Source organism: Peromyscus leucopus, chromosome 23 (assembly GCF_004664715.2).
Source record: "Peromyscus leucopus breed LL Stock chromosome 23, UCI_PerLeu_2.1, whole genome shotgun sequence".
In the NCBI taxonomy this organism is placed as follows: domain Eukaryota; kingdom Metazoa; phylum Chordata; class Mammalia; order Rodentia; family Cricetidae; genus Peromyscus; species Peromyscus leucopus.
Window position 1 is genome coordinate 38511630 of NC_051082.1, and position 18915 is coordinate 38530544.

The 18915-nt window shown below is 45.3% G+C and overlaps 1 protein-coding gene across 1 annotated transcript in view; it reads right to left on the reverse strand.

Annotated features, from left to right (window-relative positions):
• Positions 1–18915, reverse strand: part of Sdk1 (sidekick cell adhesion molecule 1) — a 970573-nt gene that overhangs the window by 151746 nt on the left and 799912 nt on the right. Inside the window, 1 exon segment of the mRNA XM_028887375.2 lies at positions 15133–15254. Coding sequence (XP_028743208.1) covers positions 15133–15254 — 122 coding nt within the window.

The following is an 18915-nucleotide window of genomic DNA, read 5'->3' on the forward strand; positions in this document are numbered from 1 at the left end:
TGAGATAGAATCATCAAGTGAGCTAGGCTTGCAGCCAGCAAACCCCAGGGCTCTAAATGTCTCCAGCACCGAGTTTACAAGCCTGCAACTTCACATCTAGCTTTAAATAAACAAACATGGATTATTAAAAAGTAATGTTTTAAAAAACAAACATGGAGCCGGGCGGTGGTGGCGCACGCCTTTAATCCCAGCACTCGGGAGGCAGAGCCAGGCGGATCTCTGTGAGTTCGAGGCCAGCCTGGGCTACCAAGTGAGCTCCAGGAAAGGCACAAAGCTACACAGAGAAACCCTGTCTCGGAAAACAAAAAAAAAAAAAAAAAAAAAAAAAAAAAAAAAAAAAAAAAAAAAAAAACAAACATGGATCCAGGGGAATAGAACTCAGGTCCTCATACTCATAAGGAAAGCACTTTACAGACCAAGCCCTCTCCCTGAGTCCCGGCAAACCTTTCTAAACTTACACCCATTTTCACACTGTGTACTCCTTCTCTTTAGGTTGACAATCACCTACTAAATGACCGCAAGGTCATCTCAGGAGCAAGTGGGCTTGGAAGGGTGATCATGAACAGCCTTCTTCAGCCAAACATAGCCTGCTGCCATCAAGACCTATTCCCAACCCTTGTGAGCTTGTCCCAGCGAGAGTGGTCTGGGTAATAAATGAGTGGCTTTTCTTCCAACAGGCAGATCGCTGTGTGTGGAGGCCAGTGGTGGGCAAGGTGATGCTCTGTGTTCTGGAGGCTCAGCAGGTGCCACTGTGATCAACCCACACCATCTCCCAACATACTCCTGTCAGCCCCTGGCCCATGCAGAGAAGGAGCACAGCAGCAAGCCTGTCTCATTCTTAGCTCCAGGGCCTGTCTTCATCTTCCACTGCTGTGGGGTGTCTTTCTGTACGCTGTGAACATGTGTTGCTCTGATTGGTTGATACATAAAGCTACATTGGCCCATGGTAGGGCAGGATAAGGTTAGGTGGTACATTCAAACTAAAGATGAGATAAAGAAGGGTGGAGTGGGGAGAGATGCCAGCCTGCCACCCAAGGAGCAGCAAGATGCCAGCAGAGTGGTAATGCCATGGTCACGGGGCCACATATAGATTAATAGAAATGGGTTAAGTTATAAGAGTTAGCTAGACCCAAGGGCCATACAGTTTGTAAATAATATAAGCCTCTGTGTGTTTACTTGGGATCAAGCAGCTGTGAGATGCAGGTGGGAGAGATTTGCCTCCAGGCCAGGCGGGATTGGAGAACCTTCCAGCTACACTCCACCTTCCAGTCTTTCTGTGATGCTTAGTGCTTCCTCACAGTGTGGCTCTAGGCCAGTGATCTAACTCTGGGTCTTCCTTGTAAAGATGGGATACTAGAATAGCCTGGGTAGGATGCTGAACTGTAATCCTAAGACCCTCACTGCCGTAATGTCCTGTGTTCTGCAGGGGGGTGAGGCATCCTACAGGCTAGGTCTCCTCTGAGAACCCCACCTGTCCCTCATGTAACCATCCTGTGGCAAAAATGAAGATTTCTAGTGGATAAAGGCCTTGCTATGCAAGCCTGGGATCCATAGCATCCATGTAAAAGAAGCCGGGTGTTACCGGTGTGCACCTGTAGCCTCAGTGCTGGGGAAGTGGAAACAGGCAGAACTCTGGGGATCACTAGCTAGTCACTCTAGCTGAAATGGCATGTTCCAGGTTCAGTGAGAGACTAAAACACAGTGAAGTGACTGAGGAAGACATCCCAATGTCAACCTCTGGCCCTGCATGTGCCCACATGGGGCATGTACAGATGCATACAACACACACACACACACACACACACACACACACACACACACACAGAGAGAGAGAGAGAGAGAGAGAGAGAGAGAGAGAGAGAGAGAGAGAGAGATTCTAAGAGACACCTGTGCCCCTTCCTTTGTCTATCTGACTATTAAAACAATGGTTTCTGTTGTGGCCAATAGCTAGGCAGGATTTCCAGGTACAGAAGGAATTGGGAAAAAGAAGGTGGAGACACCAGGAGAGAAGAAACAGGATGGGCACTACGGAAATAAGATAATAAAGCCCCTGGGAGTTGGTGGTGCACACCTTTAATCCCAGCACTTGGAAGGCAGAGCCAGGTGGATCTCTGTGAGTTCAAGGCCAGCCTGGTCTACAAAGAAAGATCAAGAACAGGCACCAAAACTATACAGAAAAGAGAAAAGAAAAGAAAAGAAAGCCATGAGGCAGAAAGCAAATGAATAGGAATAGGTTACTTTAAGTTATAAGATCCAGTCATAACCAAGCCTACGTTATGGGCTGAGCTTTCATAATTAATAAGTCTCTGTGCCATTACCAGGGAGCCAATGGTCCCAATGGTCCTGATGAAAGAGTGCAACTACAGGCTTCCAAGAAGTCGGACTTTTCCCCAGGAGTCCTATGCTGGGAGAAGGAAAAGGCAGAAGCCTGGACTAGCCAGAGGGGGAGTTTGCCTCCCAGAAGGTTTCACACAGTCTAACAACTATTCAGATCTCCTTGTGGGAGAGACTGGGGCCCTGACAAGGTGGATGGTGAGGTCTCCCTGGACCAGGATTGTAGTGGGTAGCCATTCTAGCTTTGGTCTGGAAGTTCCAACCCCCTCTGAGGTTTTGGTAACTATCACGCCCACAAGGCAGGGCCAAGGGAGGGCCTGAAGACCCGAGATTGGGAGGTGCCGTGCCTTTTTTTCTGCTGTGAGCCCGGAGGGACGCTAGAGGTGGACAGAGGAGAGTTCTCCAGAGAACATCACTGAACTACTGCTGCGTCTTTCCCAGAACCCTCAACCTACCTATCCCTTCATTTGTAAGTTACGCCATTAAATGAATCTCCTTTTAACTACGTGGAGTGGCCTTAATAATTTCACCAATACAGGATTGCTTAGCCATGTGGACCTCTCGCCCTCTTTTACAATCTAAAGCCCATGTCAGATGAACTGGGGGGCACCCAACGTGGCCACATGGAATCTCCCACCCACTCCTGCCTTTCTCTCTCCACTATGTCTTGTCTCTTTCATTGAGAAAGGGTGCAAACCTAAATTATTAAGGCTGCCCAGGCCCAGACCGTGACCCTTACAACTCCAGTAATGCTCAAGTGGCCTGGGCTGTGCCGTAGGCCCCTCCATTGCCTTCAGAGGAGCTGAAGTCACCTCCCACTCTTTCCTGGGAATGTCTCCAGAAGCTTGCCTTGTGATGGTCCTGGCAGTGAAAACAAAGCCTTCTAGAATATTCCACTCCCAATCTCCTTTGGAAAGGCTGTGAGAGGAGCCTCAGTTTTCTGCACTCTAGCGAGACCCTCCCCTCCCACATCTCTTACTCCCCAGCACCATGCTGGTAGAGTCCATCTCAACGACGCTTCAAGGGAAATGCTGTTGCTTTCATGTAGCACAAAGATCCAGCTGGGGAGACATGCCACAGCCATGTGCACATCCTGCCCTCTGGCAGCCACTCGGGGTCTCACATACCAAGGATGGGACTTGCAGTGGCTTCCTCTAACTTCTCCTCTTGACCTCAGTGTACTGGAAAGATCCAGAAGGTGCATCTAGAAACTGGTCCCCTGGGGATGGGAACTAAGCTTCTATTTATAGATGAGTGTTAGCTGGCCGAGAACATAAACGCAGATAGCTCAGGGGCCTGGCCGGAGAGGGAAAGAGCTGCTTTCCATTCTGAGGCTTCAACTTTTAGACTCCGAGTTAACTGAAGTATTGTGGAAGGAACATGAATGACTAACGGGTATTTCAGTTCCTGCAACACAAAAGGCTGAATGACCTGATAAACCAGAGCCACAGAGCAGCTGGGGCAGGATATAACAGTCATCCTGTTACAGTCACTCAACTCGGGAAACCAGCAGTGTGGCTACTGTAGGTGAGGGTGGCTCTTAGCAAGCAAGGGATGGAAGAAAGTCCAGGGAGGTGAACCACAGGGCCTTTGCACAGCAGAAATAAGCAAAAGGGTCCAGTCTGGCCCCCTCACATTCTGCAAGCAAAACCAAGGTGAGAGAAGAAAAAAGGTCTTTGGTTGCTGGAAAGGGGAACTAATGCAGCATCCATTATAAACATGGGAATCCATACCTCTTCTTCCCCAGGCCTGTACTGTGTGCTGGGGGAAGAGAAAGAAAGGGAGAAATGCATCTCCCCAAACTTAATCCCATGCATGCACCACTTTTGGTTTGGAAGGTCTAGAACCTGTAGGTTGACACCCCTTTCATAAAGGTCACCAAAGACCATTGGAAAGTACAGATATTTACATCATGATTTCTAACAGTAGCAAAATTAGTTATGGAGTAGGAATGAAATAATTTTATGGTTGGGGTCACCCCAACATAAGGAACTGTATTAAAGGGTCAAAGCATTAGGAAGGTTGAGAATCACTGATCTAGAGTAAGAGAATATCAAATGATGATTAAAAAGCATTGGGCAGAGATGTGAAAATGCTATCACCAAACCACCAGATAGGAAAAACAAACCAATATGGAAAAGCAAGCAAACAAATAAAAAACAAAAGCCCAGAGCCAGAAGTCACAGAAAGGCACACAGGAATGAGTTAGAGCTGGGTGGTAGTGCAACTGTAATCTCAATACTGGAGAGGCTGAGACAGGAAGGTCCTGAGTTCAAGGCTAGCCTGGGCTCACATAGAACCTTCTGCTGTGGGATGACCCTTATGCACACTGTGAATATGTATTGCTCTCATTGGTTGATAATAAAGCTGTTTTGGCCTATGGCAAGGCAGGATAAAGTTAGGCAGAACAATCAAACTGAGGACTCAGAGGAAGAGGGGAGGAGTCGAGGGAGAAAAGCAAGATGCCAGAAGACTGGTAAAACCATGGCCATGTAGCAATACACAGATTAATAGAAATGGGTGGATTTAAATGTAAGAGCTAGTTAGTAATAAGCTTGAGACATCAGCCAACCATTCTGTAATTAATATAAGCTTTTGTGTGTTTATTTGGGACCTGGCAGTTGGGACAAAGGTTCCTCCTCCATTTACAACCTTTTTTCAAAGCAACAACATGACCAAAACCTAAAACAAAAATAAAACCAAGAGAATCAATTGGGGACAAGGCTCAGTAGGTAAAGTTCTTGCTTTGTAAGCTTGGGGACCAGTTTGACCTCCAGAACCCATGTAAGAAGTCAAATGTGATGTGCATGCTTGTAATCCTAGCAGTAGGAAGGCAGAGACAAGAGAATCCCTGGGACTTGATGGCCAATCAGCCAAGATTAATTCAGGCCAGTGAGAGATACTATCTCCAAACAAATAAACAAACCACGATGGATAGTGTCCTAAAAAATGATACCCAAATTTAACCTCAGGCTGCCCTACAAATGTGCATGAACACACACACACACACACACACACACACGCGCACGCACACACATAAACACACACACGGAATAAATTATAACATCAAGGACAGAATATGTCACTATTACAATCTATTTTAAAAGGCAGAGATGAAGAAATAATAGAGCTGTATAAAATGCAAATATCTGCCACCAAGATTGAAAACTTATGAAGAGACAAAAAGGCCAATGAGATACAGGTCAACAGAGAATTAATTTACTGGAAGCTATATCTGAGGACATTATTTAGATAGGAACACAGAGAGATAAAGAGAAGAAAAATAGGAAATAGATGCTAAGAGACCAGGAGGATAAAGAGAGAAGCAATTTCTTATATCCACTAAGCGTTTCAGCAAGAGACATGGACAGTGGAGAGGCTGCATTCAAACAGATCATGACAAAGAATTTTCCAGAACAAATTAATTTTTAGATCTAGAGCGTGTAATACATCCTGACTTCAAAAACAGTCTGGGGCTAGAGAAGATAATGTTGATGGACAAAGTGCATGCTATGCAAATGTGAGGACCAGAGCTTGGATCCCAGCACTCACATAAAAGCCTGATGGGCATGGGGGCCCAGCTACAATCCCAGCACTCAGGAGACAGAAACAGGGGATCCTTGGGGCAAGCTACCTTAGTCTAGTTGGATCTGTAAGCTCTAGATTAGTGAGAGACCCTGCCTCAATAAAGAAAGTGGAGAACAACCCCAAAAGTTATCTGATGTCAACCTTTGGCTTCCACACTCACTAATGCAACCACACAAATGCATTCATACTATACATACACATGAAAAAGTAAACAAAAGATCCTTCTGTAGCAGGATTGCCAACCAGCTCCCGAATCAAGACACGGAGACTTATTATCAGTTATGAAAGCTCAGCCTTATCTTATGCTTATCTCACTAACTCTTACAACTTAATTTAACCCATTTCTCTTCATCTACATTTCACCTCAGGGATTATTTATTTTTTTTACCTTTCTTTCATTCTGTATGTCCTACTTTCCTGCTCTCTCTGTGTCTGTCTGTCTGTCATCTCCCTCTCTATCTCCCTTGTTCTTTTTCTTCTCTCCCCCATTCTTTCCTCCTACATATTCTCTCTGTCCACCAGCTCTGCCTGTCCCTCTACTGCCCAGCTATTGGCTGTTCACCTTTTTCTTATACCAATCAAGTGCCTTAGTCAGGCAAGGCAATGCATCTTTACATCACTAAACAAATGCAGCATAAAAATATGTAACACATGTATACATAGTTAAAGTAATATTTGGCAACATCCTTCTAGACCTAACATACAGTAAAGCTCCAGAACACAAGAGGTCATAAGATACTAGATTACTGGAAAAGTAAGATGGGGTAGGAAGTGAGCTTCAACATCAACAATAGGAGTGAGGAGAACCTGGGCTGTTATCTTCAGACCTTCAGTTCCTGCATTTACAATGCTAAATTACCATTCAGAGGATGGCACTAAAGAAAAGATACTTCTAGATTACTCATATGCACCATGGGAGAAGTTAACATTCACAGTGTTGCAACCCAGAGAACAACTACAGATGTAATCGAACAAATAGGAAATTAAACTTGGGAAGAAATGACAAGTAAGAAAGTGGCAGATGCACCACAAAATCTAAGCCAGTACCAACCCAGGGCCAGAGTCAGGGAGTGTCACCATCTTCAGTTGGAAAATACCAGGTGGGACTGAAGTATTGCGAATATGGTAGGCATGGCTTGACTAGTACCAGACCTGAAGTTACAGACCTGTGAATCCAACTACTAAGGAGGCAGAGACAGGATCACAAGTTCAAGAGCAAGCTGGAAAACTTACTAAAATCTGTACCAAAATAGAAAATGAAGAGGCCCAGGAATGTAGTTCAGTGGTAGAGCACCTGCCTAGACACCCTCATTGAGGGTCTTAGATAATGGCTCAGTAGTGAAATGCTTGTTTAGTCTATGCATGACCCTAGATTCCATCCTCAGTAGCACATATACACAGAGATTAAGAAAAGGTAAAAGAAGTGGGGGTGGGGGTGGGGATGGAGAGAGATCATATTCAAAAAAACAAACAGTTTCTATCCTAATGCTAATTAATTCAGGCAGAAAATCACCCTCCACTTATTTACTGAGCAGTGTTTCTCGCAAACCTGGAGCTTGATGATTCTGTTGGTCCAGCCAACCAGCCTGTCCTGGTGACCCCTACCTTTGCCTCCTGAGGGCTAGAATTACAGGTGGGTTAGCATACCTACCATCCACCCATGCTTTCCTGTGGGTGCTGGGGATGTGAACTCTGGTCCTCACACTTGTGCACTGGTCCTCACCCTGAGCCACCTCCCCAATCCAGTGCATCTTAATTTTAAAGGCAGGGGAAGTAGCTATATAGAGATGAAAGCTGCTTGAACCATGTCAATCAAATGAAGAAAGCTGGCTCTCCAATAATGAGCATATTATCACTTTAAACCAAACAGGACACTGAGGGAACTGCCCAATAATCTGACCAGAAGTAAAGACTCTAGAAGATTCACAAAGAGTTCTGACACACCTGAATTGAGAAGCACTGCAGGACAGGCTTGTCTGATAATCTGCAAAACTGTCAAAGTCACAAAAATTCATGCCATGGCTGAAGGAGACCAGCGGAGCAGAAAATCTGAGCATGTTTCATATCCTGGAGTCAGACATTGTCACTCTGAGGAGATCCTGGAACAACTTTCAGAACCAGGAGTGGCCTTTGTGTGAGCCTGTGCGGGGGGAGTTTGGGAGTTGTGAGGTGGGTGAGGGCAGGGCTCTGTGTAGGGTTCTTGCACTCTCTTTGTACCTTCTAATGTGTTTCCAACATGAAACAAAAGACAGCAGCTAAAAATGATCAGCATATATTAATCATCTATAATAATCTGTCTATGTGGTATATTTTAATCATATTCCTCCATTGCCTTCTCTTGGCCCCCTCCCACTCCATTGACCCTCTTCCTCTTCTCAGTAGTTACACTACTGAAGAAAACAATCCTTCCTTCCCTCCTTCCCTTCCTCAGTAGCTATTAATTACCTATAGATCTGCTAGGATGGGTGGGGCCTCGTAAACCCCTCACTCCTTCATGATGGAAGGTTTAATGGCCCAATCTTGTGTAGGTATTATGTAGGCAATCACAGATGCTGGAAGTTCATGAGGCAAAGGTCATATCATTGCTAAGAAAACAGCCTTTACTGTAGAGACTCATAACTGGGCACAGTGTAGATAACAATTTAAGAGATGGCTTTGGGCTGATTGCTTGGTAGCCCCAGAGAAGCAGACCTAGGAGCCATGGGCCAAGGACTTGGTCTATTGTAGGTAACAGGCCCCAGAAATTCTTTGCTGGGGCACCCAGAGTGATGGGGACAGATGAAAAGTCTAACCACTGATCTTGAAAGCCAAGCCCAACCTGTAGCCAGGAAAAGCTAAGCTCACTTACGAACATGGGTTAGATATGTCAAAGAACATCAGGGCCAGTGAGACGGCTCAGCATATGAAGGGCTTGCAGCCAAGCCTGATGATCTGGGTTCCAACACTGGGACCCACAGGGTAGAAGGAGAACTGGCTCCAGCAAGCTATCCTTTGACCTTCACATGTGTACTGTGGCATGTGTACATCTATCTCCCCTAATCAATATATAAAGCACAAAAAATAATAATAAGGGGGAAAATATCCTAGCAAACCAGGGTTGGAAGACAACAGTCTTTACATAGAAAAGACCAGCAATAAACAAGTGAGAAACCTTCCATAAATGTCACACTCGATAATAAAACCTTAAAGAATCTCTTTAAAGTTAGAAATAAAGAAAGATGGTCTCCTATCACTGGCTCAGTTCATGATAAAGGGGCTGAGCTCCCAGCAAGACTGCAAGAGTAAATAAAACAGACAAAGAATCCAGGTGTGGTATAGTAGGCCTGCAGCCCCAGCTATGTGGAAGGTGAAGGCAGGAGGATCAAGAGTTCAAGGCTAGCCTGACCTATAGGATAAGTTCAAATCCAGGTGAACAGCTCAATGAGACCCTGTCTCAGAATGTAGATAGTAAAAAGGGCTGGGTCTGTAGCTCAGTGGCAGAGTGATAGGGAGGGCCTGGGGCATGGCTCAATGAGAGAGATGGCCTAACATGCACAGTTTCTTGGGTAGTTAAGCAGTAAATGCTTTAAAAAGTGAATAAAGAAAGATGGATGAATGGAGGGAAGAAAGGGAGGAAGGAAGAAGAGAAAGAGGGAAGGAGGGAAGGAAGGAAGGAAGGAAGGAAGGAAGGAAGGAAGGAAGGAAGGAAGGAAGGAAGGAAAAGCTCATAAATACATTCAAGAGCATATGGAAATAGAAGTGGGGGCAGAAAGTTGGGTGGAGCTCCTTCAGAACACACAAATTGGGAAAGCCTTATTATCTATCCAAAAATATGCCAGAGAAGATTCAGAAGTTGGACTGAATTGGAAGTTAGTTCATTCTACATATGTGATTCTGACGAGCATGCCATGTATAGACCCATAGACAAGATATCTGGCAGCTTCTGGGAAGTGACATTCAGTCACTGTTTGCCCCAGCTGGTGTGGGACACTTGTACACTGTGTGAAGGTGTATTTGCTGTGACTGGTGTAATAGAAAGCTGGATGGCCAATAGCTAGGCAGGAGGTATAGGTGGAACTTCTGGGCAGAGAGCAAACTGGAAAGAAGAAAGGTGGAGTTGCCAGACAAATGTGGAGGAAACAAAACGGACAGTACGGAGATGAGGTAACAAGCCTCATGGAAGAACATAGATGAAAATATATGGGTTAAATTAAGTTATAAGAACTAGTTAGGAACAAGCCTAAGCTAAGCCCAATCGTTCACAATTAATAATACATCTCCACATTGTCATTTGTGAGCTGACAGCCAAAAGAAAAATCTGACTACACCTGGAAGCCTCATGCCTGGGGTCTAATCTGAAGATATATAACAGCAAAAGGACAAAAGATCAACTTCCTGGTAGAATAATTTTCCTAAACCTTGTCCCCTTTGATTCCCAGAACCTATGCCCAAGGTGCCTCATGTGGCTTAGGAGTCTAGTCTGATGGCAACAAGGCCAAACACATTAAAGAGCAAGAACATTGGCTCCAAAGTCACCACAGGGGTACTTAGAAATGGAAGAGGGTCACTGAGATGAGACCAAAGCATAAAGAGAGACCGAGCCTGAAGAAGACCCACTTACTGTGGCAGACTTTGAAGATGGGAAGGATGAGACACCCAACAAGGTGACCTCCAGCAGCTAGAATAGCCCTGCTGACAGGTAGCTTCCCACACACTAAACCTCAGGCTCCCAACATGGAACTGATTTCTACCTACGCATTAATGATCACAGAACCCAGCTCCTCTTCAGTGTCCGGAGGGGGCACTGTGCTATGGGCATCATGGTTTAGTCATAAAACCCACACTAGACTTGGGACCTAAAGGTCTCTAATAGCATGTTTCTGTTGTGTAAAGCACTCGGTGTTTGGCAATCTGTTGATGGCAGTGATAGAAAACACATGCCCAACATGGAGGGCTGGATAAATAATCCACAACAGGGCTCGGATACAGGAAGGATGGAGGGAGCCACCAGGAAATGGACAGATGTGCATTAACCACTTCATCGTGAGGGAAGAGAATGCGTAAGTCCACATTCCACCCAAGAATGGTAATACAAATATGGAGATTTGTTTCTGTTGTCAAAGAGAAGAATAGAGATCTGGGAAGAAAGTTCATTCAGTAAAGTGTCTACCTTGTAACCTGAGTTTGATCCACAGAACCCAAGTTAAACAAAACAAAACAAAAAACCTGAGCATGGCTGACACTCATTTGTAATCCAAGTGGTTGGGAGTTAGAGACAAGAGGATTCCCGGGGCTGGCTGGTCACCCAGCCTAGACTGCTCAGTGAGCCCCAAGCCCTTAAGAGACTGTTTCCAAAGCCAGGCAAACAGTACCTGAGGAACAAGAGCTGAGGTTGACCTCTGGCCTCTATAAGAATGTGTACATGTGTACATTGCACACATATGTGCACCTGCACACACATGAACACATACCTACAAAGGGTAGACCAAAATTCAAATAGGCATGATTACCCATGAGGTGTAGTAATAGGCAGGAGAACCTAGACTTCCCAGCAAATTATTTTTCTATAGCTTTGACTCTGTAATAATGTAAATGGTTACAAATGAAAAAAACTTAAAAAGCCCTAGCTATTTCTCTCAGGTGAAATGATCTTTACAGAAACTAACTGCTAATAAGCAAGGCAAAAGAACACAACACCTGAAATGAATGTGTCTGGTTATCTACAAGTTGGTGATGAAAGCAGGTAAGCAAAGAATGCTGTTGAGATATTTTTTTTTAAGCTCAGCATCTTGACTGTGAATGCAGGAGAGAATTAAATCTAAGGATAAACACTTACATTGCATTAGTAGTCTTTTTGATTACTCTGTTGGAATCACAGGTTTACACTCAGTATAATAGTCAGGTAAAGAAAATAAGAACATTGGGGTTTCTTAAAAAATGCATTTTAGTATAAGGCAAATTTAGAATAAGATGTGAATTTAAGGATAATGATATTTTATTTGAATTGGGAATATCACTATGACCATATGGTGTTAAAATATATCTTTCCTGGGGCTGAGAGATGGCTCAGTGGTTAAGAGCACTAGCTGCTCTTCCTGAAGACACAGGTTCAATTTCCAGGATACAAAATGATGGCTCACAACCCATTCTAGTAGATCTGACACCCTCTTCTGACCTCCATGAACACCAGGCACACATATGCTACATAAATGTGCATACAGGCAAAATACTTATGAATGTGAAAGTAAATCTAACAAAAATGTTTAATGTATTTCCTCTCCTGACCAGAAAGGTCTAGAAGCAATGATGAGATGGTAACAATGAGCTTGCTCAGCTTTTGATGCTTAGGTTTTGATTTTTCAATGTTATTTGACACTATTTAAAACACAGGCCCATGTAGAAACAGCTCATATGAGCTTGGACCAGGAAGGCCCCATGTCCTGAAACATCATGAAACACCAGAAAACCAGATCTCCTCATGTCAAGAAATCTAGAACATAAAGGGATAAAGATGGGTGAATTTAGGACTCAAAGGACAGCAATGGGGGTAAAGGAGATAGACAACTCTGTGGGCAAAGTGCTCACCACACAAGCACAAGGTCCTGAGTTTGAATCCATAGAACCTACACAAAGATGGACATGGTAGCATATGTCCATAATCCCTGTGTTCCTATGGACAGAAGAGGGTGGAAGCAGGAGACTCCCTGAAGTTCAGGGACCAGCTCACCTGGTGTTCACAACAGGTAAAAGACACTGTGTCACACAAGATGAGGGTGAGGACTTCATACATGCACCATGGCATGCACAGATAGACAGACAGACAGACACAGACACAGACACACACACACACAGACACACACACACACACATGATTAAAATAGAGCAATGAGTACAGATAGATGCCTGGAACACACTGAATATAAAAGCATATGCTTTCATAATTATTGCAATGGTAGGAAAGAAACAGAACAAAAAGAAAAAAAAGAAAGCAAATCTGTTTAACACTGGAAGAAGGAGGCAGTACCTTACTTTGATAATTTATAAATGAGTGTTTTTCTGCCTTCCTGGCTTTGAGGATACCTACACAATGTGAGGGATTAGGGCAAGGGCTTCCCTTCAAAGTTCCAGAGACAAAGTGATTAAAGGTCGAGAGAATAAAAAAAAAATTCCATTCTGAATGTTCAAAGAAAATAGTTCAGGTGAAACAGTATGCACGAGTGAGTAGATAAAACACTGATGGGGAACTGGTAGAGTAGGGATCAGGGATCAGGCAGTTCACTTTCACCTGCTGCTCTATTTGGCATAACTCCCTGCTCTTTATCTACCTCAACATGCGCAGAGAACCAAGGATATGCTGAGGGTGCAGGAAGGAGGGAAGGCAGGAAGGAGAGGGAGATGTAAAAGTGAAAGCACATTTCATCAAGTTTTTGTGAAGAACTTCTGGTTCAAAGGACATGGAGGGACAGAGGAGTGCTAAGTGGTTCCACTAGAAGAAATCATGCAAGGACCTCTCTGGTGCCTAGGTGTTGTCAATAGGACATGGCACTGGGAAAAGGGGCAGAAGACTTAGAAAAAAGAAAAAGAGATATAATCTATAGTGACAGAGAGAAGACAAGTGACTACCAATGGATGAGGAGGGCTTCAAGGGAGGGAAGCAGGAGTGTAAAAATGCTTCTAGGAATGTCAGGTGTGGCTGATACTTTAGTCCACATAGTGCTTGGCTCACCTACTAGGACCAATAAATACTAAGTTGTAACAATTAGTTTTCCACAGACATTTTTCTTCTAAGAGTTTCAAAGTCTGTTTCCATCATATTTTTTTTTTATTTACTGGGAATTTTTTTTTGATTAGATGTAAAATACAGATATACTCTTATTTTTCTTAAGTAAATAGGCTCAGCCCCAGTGACAGATAGCTCCCATCCAGATAGTTTACACTGTGGAGATTCTACATAGCTTTCCAGAAAGGTAGGCTTGGTGAAACTTTTGCACATGTAGGTGTAAGATTTGCTTCCTAATTCACAGTCAGAACCCAGAAGAGACTCCTACAACCCAGTGCAAGGACAGCAATGAGTCACCAGGATCTAATTACACAGGAACTACTTCCAAACATCACCACTCAATGCTTGTAATTTGGTTCCTCATCTTTTTCTCTTTTATCCGAACACGGAGCTGGTGGAATGTGTGATATTCATCCATGCCAGCAGAGCCTATCTACATACAGCCCTCCTAGATGCCCAGACCCTCCCATGTTTATTACAGCCCTTGACACTACATTGAGTCTTTCCCTCAGCCCATCCTTGGATCCCTGTGATAGATTTTTCCATCACATCCTATTGCTCTGTGCTGTCTCCAGACACACCCTATAGCAGGAGGTCCTGCCACCCAGAAGAACATTTCCCTCCACAGCACAAGCTAACGCTGGATCCTCCATGCCTAGAACAGCACCTGGAGACAGAGCCTGCTCTTGAAAGGCAGCTGTACCCATGATGCTCTATGCCAGACAAGCTGTACCAGTCTGATAGCTAACTGTGATGTAGAATTTAAAAGTTAGTCGGCTGTGCTATCTAATTTGGGGTACCATGCTGGAACAGTTGTGAGATTCCTCCTTTATTCTAAATTCTCTGGCCATTTGATAGGACCCGGATTTTCTCATCTTTGCCCATCCTGCCCCCAGTGTCTGATTTCATTCCTGTCTCTTCTCTTCCTCTCCAAGCACAACCCCTTTTAGTCATCTTGGAGTCCCTCCAGCATCCGAGGAGGAGTCATTTTAGAAGGAACTTCAACACTCGCTAAAAGAGAGGTCCTTATCATCATCTTTCTATTGGGAATCCCCAGTTCCTGGGGTGTGGTATTTAATATTGGCAATTTGATATCACCTAGAACTACCTAGGAGATACACCTTTGGCCATGTCTGTGAGGGAGTTTCCAGAACTGAGGTGAGAAGACCCACTCTGAATATGGGTGTCCCCATTCATGGGCTAGGGGCCTGGACTGAGTAAAAAGGAGAAAATGCACTGAGCATCAGCAATCATTCCTTTCTGCTTTCTGACTGTGGATGATCATGTGACCAGCTGGCTCACATTCCTGTTACTATGACTTCCCTGCCTTTATGGACAGTACTGCAACTGTGAGCCAAAATAAAGCTTCCTTCCTCCTTAAGCTGCTGTGTCAGGTATTTGGTTATAGCACCACAAAAAGCTACTAACACTCGGGGCCACGAGGCACGTACCTGCCCCTCCACGATCCACTTGCAGATGGCTGTCTTCCCGTCATAGCCGGGTCGGAACTGAAGTGTGGCTGAGCGAGGGCTGATGTTGGAAATCACCAGGTTGGATGGAGCCCCAGGAAGGTCTAGAGGAGGAGGAGAGAGGCGGGAAGAGAGTTAACTCCTGCCACAGCTTAGGGAAGGTGCCAAGCAAGTTAGGGAGGAAACAGCTTCAAAATGACTTTTTACTGCAAAAGGCACTTGTTTACCAAGCCATGAAAGTGAGAAGAAGTGCAGCTTCCCCCAGCAAGACCTCACAGCAGGATGCTTCCTCTAACAGGGTCGCCCGCTGTGCTCCAGGCCATCTCAAGTGGCATTAAGAGACTCCTGTCTTATTCATCTCTCTCCAGAGCAGATAATTAATAGGTGCTTGTTGTGCAAAGACAGACAAGGGAACATGATTACATCCTCCAGGCTCCTGCCCTGGCACCAAGAAAGGAGTGTCTAATTCCTTTTCCTTGCTCCCATGATGCTCCAGAAGTCAGGGTTGAGGAGGGGATGGAACTCTGTAGGTCCTGGATTTGGTTTCCAAGACAACCAAAAGCAGGTGACAGTGCAGAACTCTTTCTGTGGGACTCCGTTATTCTGGGAATGACATGGGTGGAAGGCGAACCCTATCATCTGAAGATTTCCTGGGCTGAGGCCCACTCACACACAGAGACACTGCTGGCCTGTTCTCTAGGAGGCCAGGCTTACTTGCAAGTTCAACAAAGTGTCTAAAATGAAAAATTTCCTAGAGGAAGATAATGGGTTAAAAAGAAAAAAAGAAGAAGAAACACAAACACAAGCTACCTTATAAAGACACGACAAAGGGCTGGAGGCGTCCCTCAGCGGGCAGTGTCCACCCAGCATCCACAACGCCCTTGGTGCCCAGCACTGCATAAAGCCAGTCATGGCAGTGTCCCTCTGTGGTTCCCGGACTGAGGTGGAGGCAGAAGAATCAGAAGTTCATGGGTACTCTCAGCTACATAGGAAGTTTGGGGCTAGCCTGGGATACAGGAAACCTTGTCTTGAAATTTTAAATAAATAAATAAACAGGACAAAACAAAAACAGACAAGAACAAGGCTGGGGTGTCGCTCAGTGGTAGAGCACTTGCCTAGCATACACAGCTCAGGGGTCCATGTCCAGGACCTAAGAGGAAGAAAAAAAGAAAGAGGAGGTGGGTATGGGGAGGGGAGTGACAGGGAGAGAGGGGAGAAGAGAGAGGAAGGGAGCAAGGGAAGAAGGAGAGAGGAAGAAAGGAAAGAAAACCCGCTTGCTGTCTTCAGGTTTCTGAGAGAACAATGTCCTAGCTCACATGGCTGGAGTATTTGAAGGCAGGTCTTGCCACGGGATAATAAAGCCCCTTTGGTAACAGCTTGCTATTGTCACAAGCAGGGTCTCTAGGATCTCAAGGGTCCTTCTGCATGTGGCTTAATGAATTTGAAGCAGAAAATGTTTAAAGCGAAGGACAAGTGACTCCTCTTTCTAGTCTTTCGCTCTCTGGATTCTTAAAACGGCTCTTCAGTGTCTAATGGACGTAAACCTCCAGCCTGGCAAACAAAAGCTGGCCCCTCAGAAAGGCTCATTGCTGGAGGAGGCTCTTCCTGCGGATGCTACTGAGTGTCTTAGTGTAGCCCTCCAGCTACAGGTGATCTGGCTTTCAGGCAGCTTGCAATTTCCTTTCACAGCAGCTACCAGAGGCTTACTCAGAGCACAGGCCTACATCTTTCTTCTGAGCTTTCCCACTGCAGTTCCTGGAGACAGTCATGCTGGATGTAGAGAGGCCTTCCAGAGGTCAGTGTACTCATTCTCTATCAGGGATGGACAGTGTCCAGGTCACAAAACCTTGTGACTCACACCAGGTAGGCTGCCTATGTTCTCCCTGGTGCCAGCTCCATTTTTAACACATCAGACAGTGCCCACATCAGGGCCGTGGCTACGATTGGACTAATTCTGTTTCAGATCTGTGGTTTAGGTGCTGTAAGTTTTATGGGAACCAGATATTTGGGGAAAACCAATGTGTATGGGATGGGGTGATGAATTAGTCGATAAAGTGCTACTTGCACACAAGCATGAGGAACTGAATTCAGACTCTCAGAATACAGTGTAATGGCCAATGGAAAAGCATTCTGTCCCTGGCCTGTCCCCAAACCCAGAACTTGGAAACCCCCACTCCCATGACTCAGGGTTAACTGCCAAGCAATACTTCTGGCTAGGCTGTACTTTTCTACCAGCTCACTGCGCATGCTCCAAAGACCCTATGCAAACCCGTCCCTCTGCCAGCCCACTGCTGTCTCTGTTCCCACTCAAGAGGCAGTTGTTGGCCTGTGGGTCTCCCGAACAAATCTCTTGTGTGAGGTTTGGTACACAGTGTGACTTTGTGGTGCTCCCTGACTTCCCAGTGGAAGCTACCCCTGTGCTGGAAAACCAGTTCCCAGAACCCCCATAAAAAGCCAGGTGTGGTGACCGACACCTGTAATCTCAGTTCTGGGGAAACAGAAGCTTGTCTGGCAGCCACTCTGGCCAATCAGTGAGTTACAGGTTCAGTGAGCAATTCTGTCTCAAAATAAGATGAAAAGAAATGGAAGAAGGCACTGGATGCTGGCCTCTGACCATGACATGCATGTGTGCACATGGATCCACACACAATAAACAAACAAAGAACAAACAAACAGGAATCTTTCTACACTCGGAAGACTTAAAGCACTGCTATACTGCCTTAGTGTGATGGTCTTCCATGCATATGGGACTTACTCAGAGGTACCATCAGGAGACTCTACAGACTAGTTCCTCGGGTGGGACCCAACTCTCAGGGGCTTGACAAACACCTGTAAGTCCGGTACCCATGCCAGTGTCAGGGCCACTACCTTGGACAATGGCCACCATGTGCAGGTGGAAAGAAGGGCTTGGTCACATTGTCCCCTGCTGTGGGGGGGACTCCCACACTCAATGGAGTGCCATCTCTGGTGGACAACAGGGGAGGTCACTCTGTGGATCCTGCTGCTGCTCAATCTCCTCTTCTACCTCCACACCAAGTTTGGACGTAGAGGAAGTATGTTTAGAGTGGCACACTAAGTCAATGTGAGGGTGGACACAGGGGACTCCTGAGGGCTCCTTTCAGTACACACATTTCATTTGTTTTACATTATTTTTAGACACACGTATCACTCTCCAGAGCAAGCCATCAGGTTATGAAAATGAACTGGAAGTGGGGAGCAAACATGAGTTAAGTTCACGTGAGTTATTCAGTCCTCTAACAATAAGGTTGTCATATTTTTCAAATAAGGCAAATTGACGTGTGTGTGTGTGTGTGTGTGTGTGTGTGTGTGTGTGTGTGTAGTATATGTGCATGTGTATATGCAGGTGCACATGCCTGTGCATGTACAGAACCTGAGGAGGTCATCACTCTATCACTGTCCACCTCAGTCCTTTGAGACAGGGTCTCTCACTGAACGTGGAGCTAGGCCGACAGCCATTGAGCCCCAGCCATCCTGTTTCTGCCCGCCCATCCTGTTAGTGTTGGGGTTACAGGTTTGTGCCTCAGCTGTACCTGGCTTCTTTACATGGGTTCCAGGATCCAAACTCAGGTCTTCCTGCTTACACAGCAAGTGCTCTTACCCATGAGTGATCTCTCCAGCCCCTTAAATGGCAGGAGATGGAACAGCTTTAACTGCAGGGCTGAACCACTAGACCCATGTCTATACCCCCCATCCCCACATTCACAGCTATTTGTGAGGTTTCTGGAAACACATCCCCATCTTAAA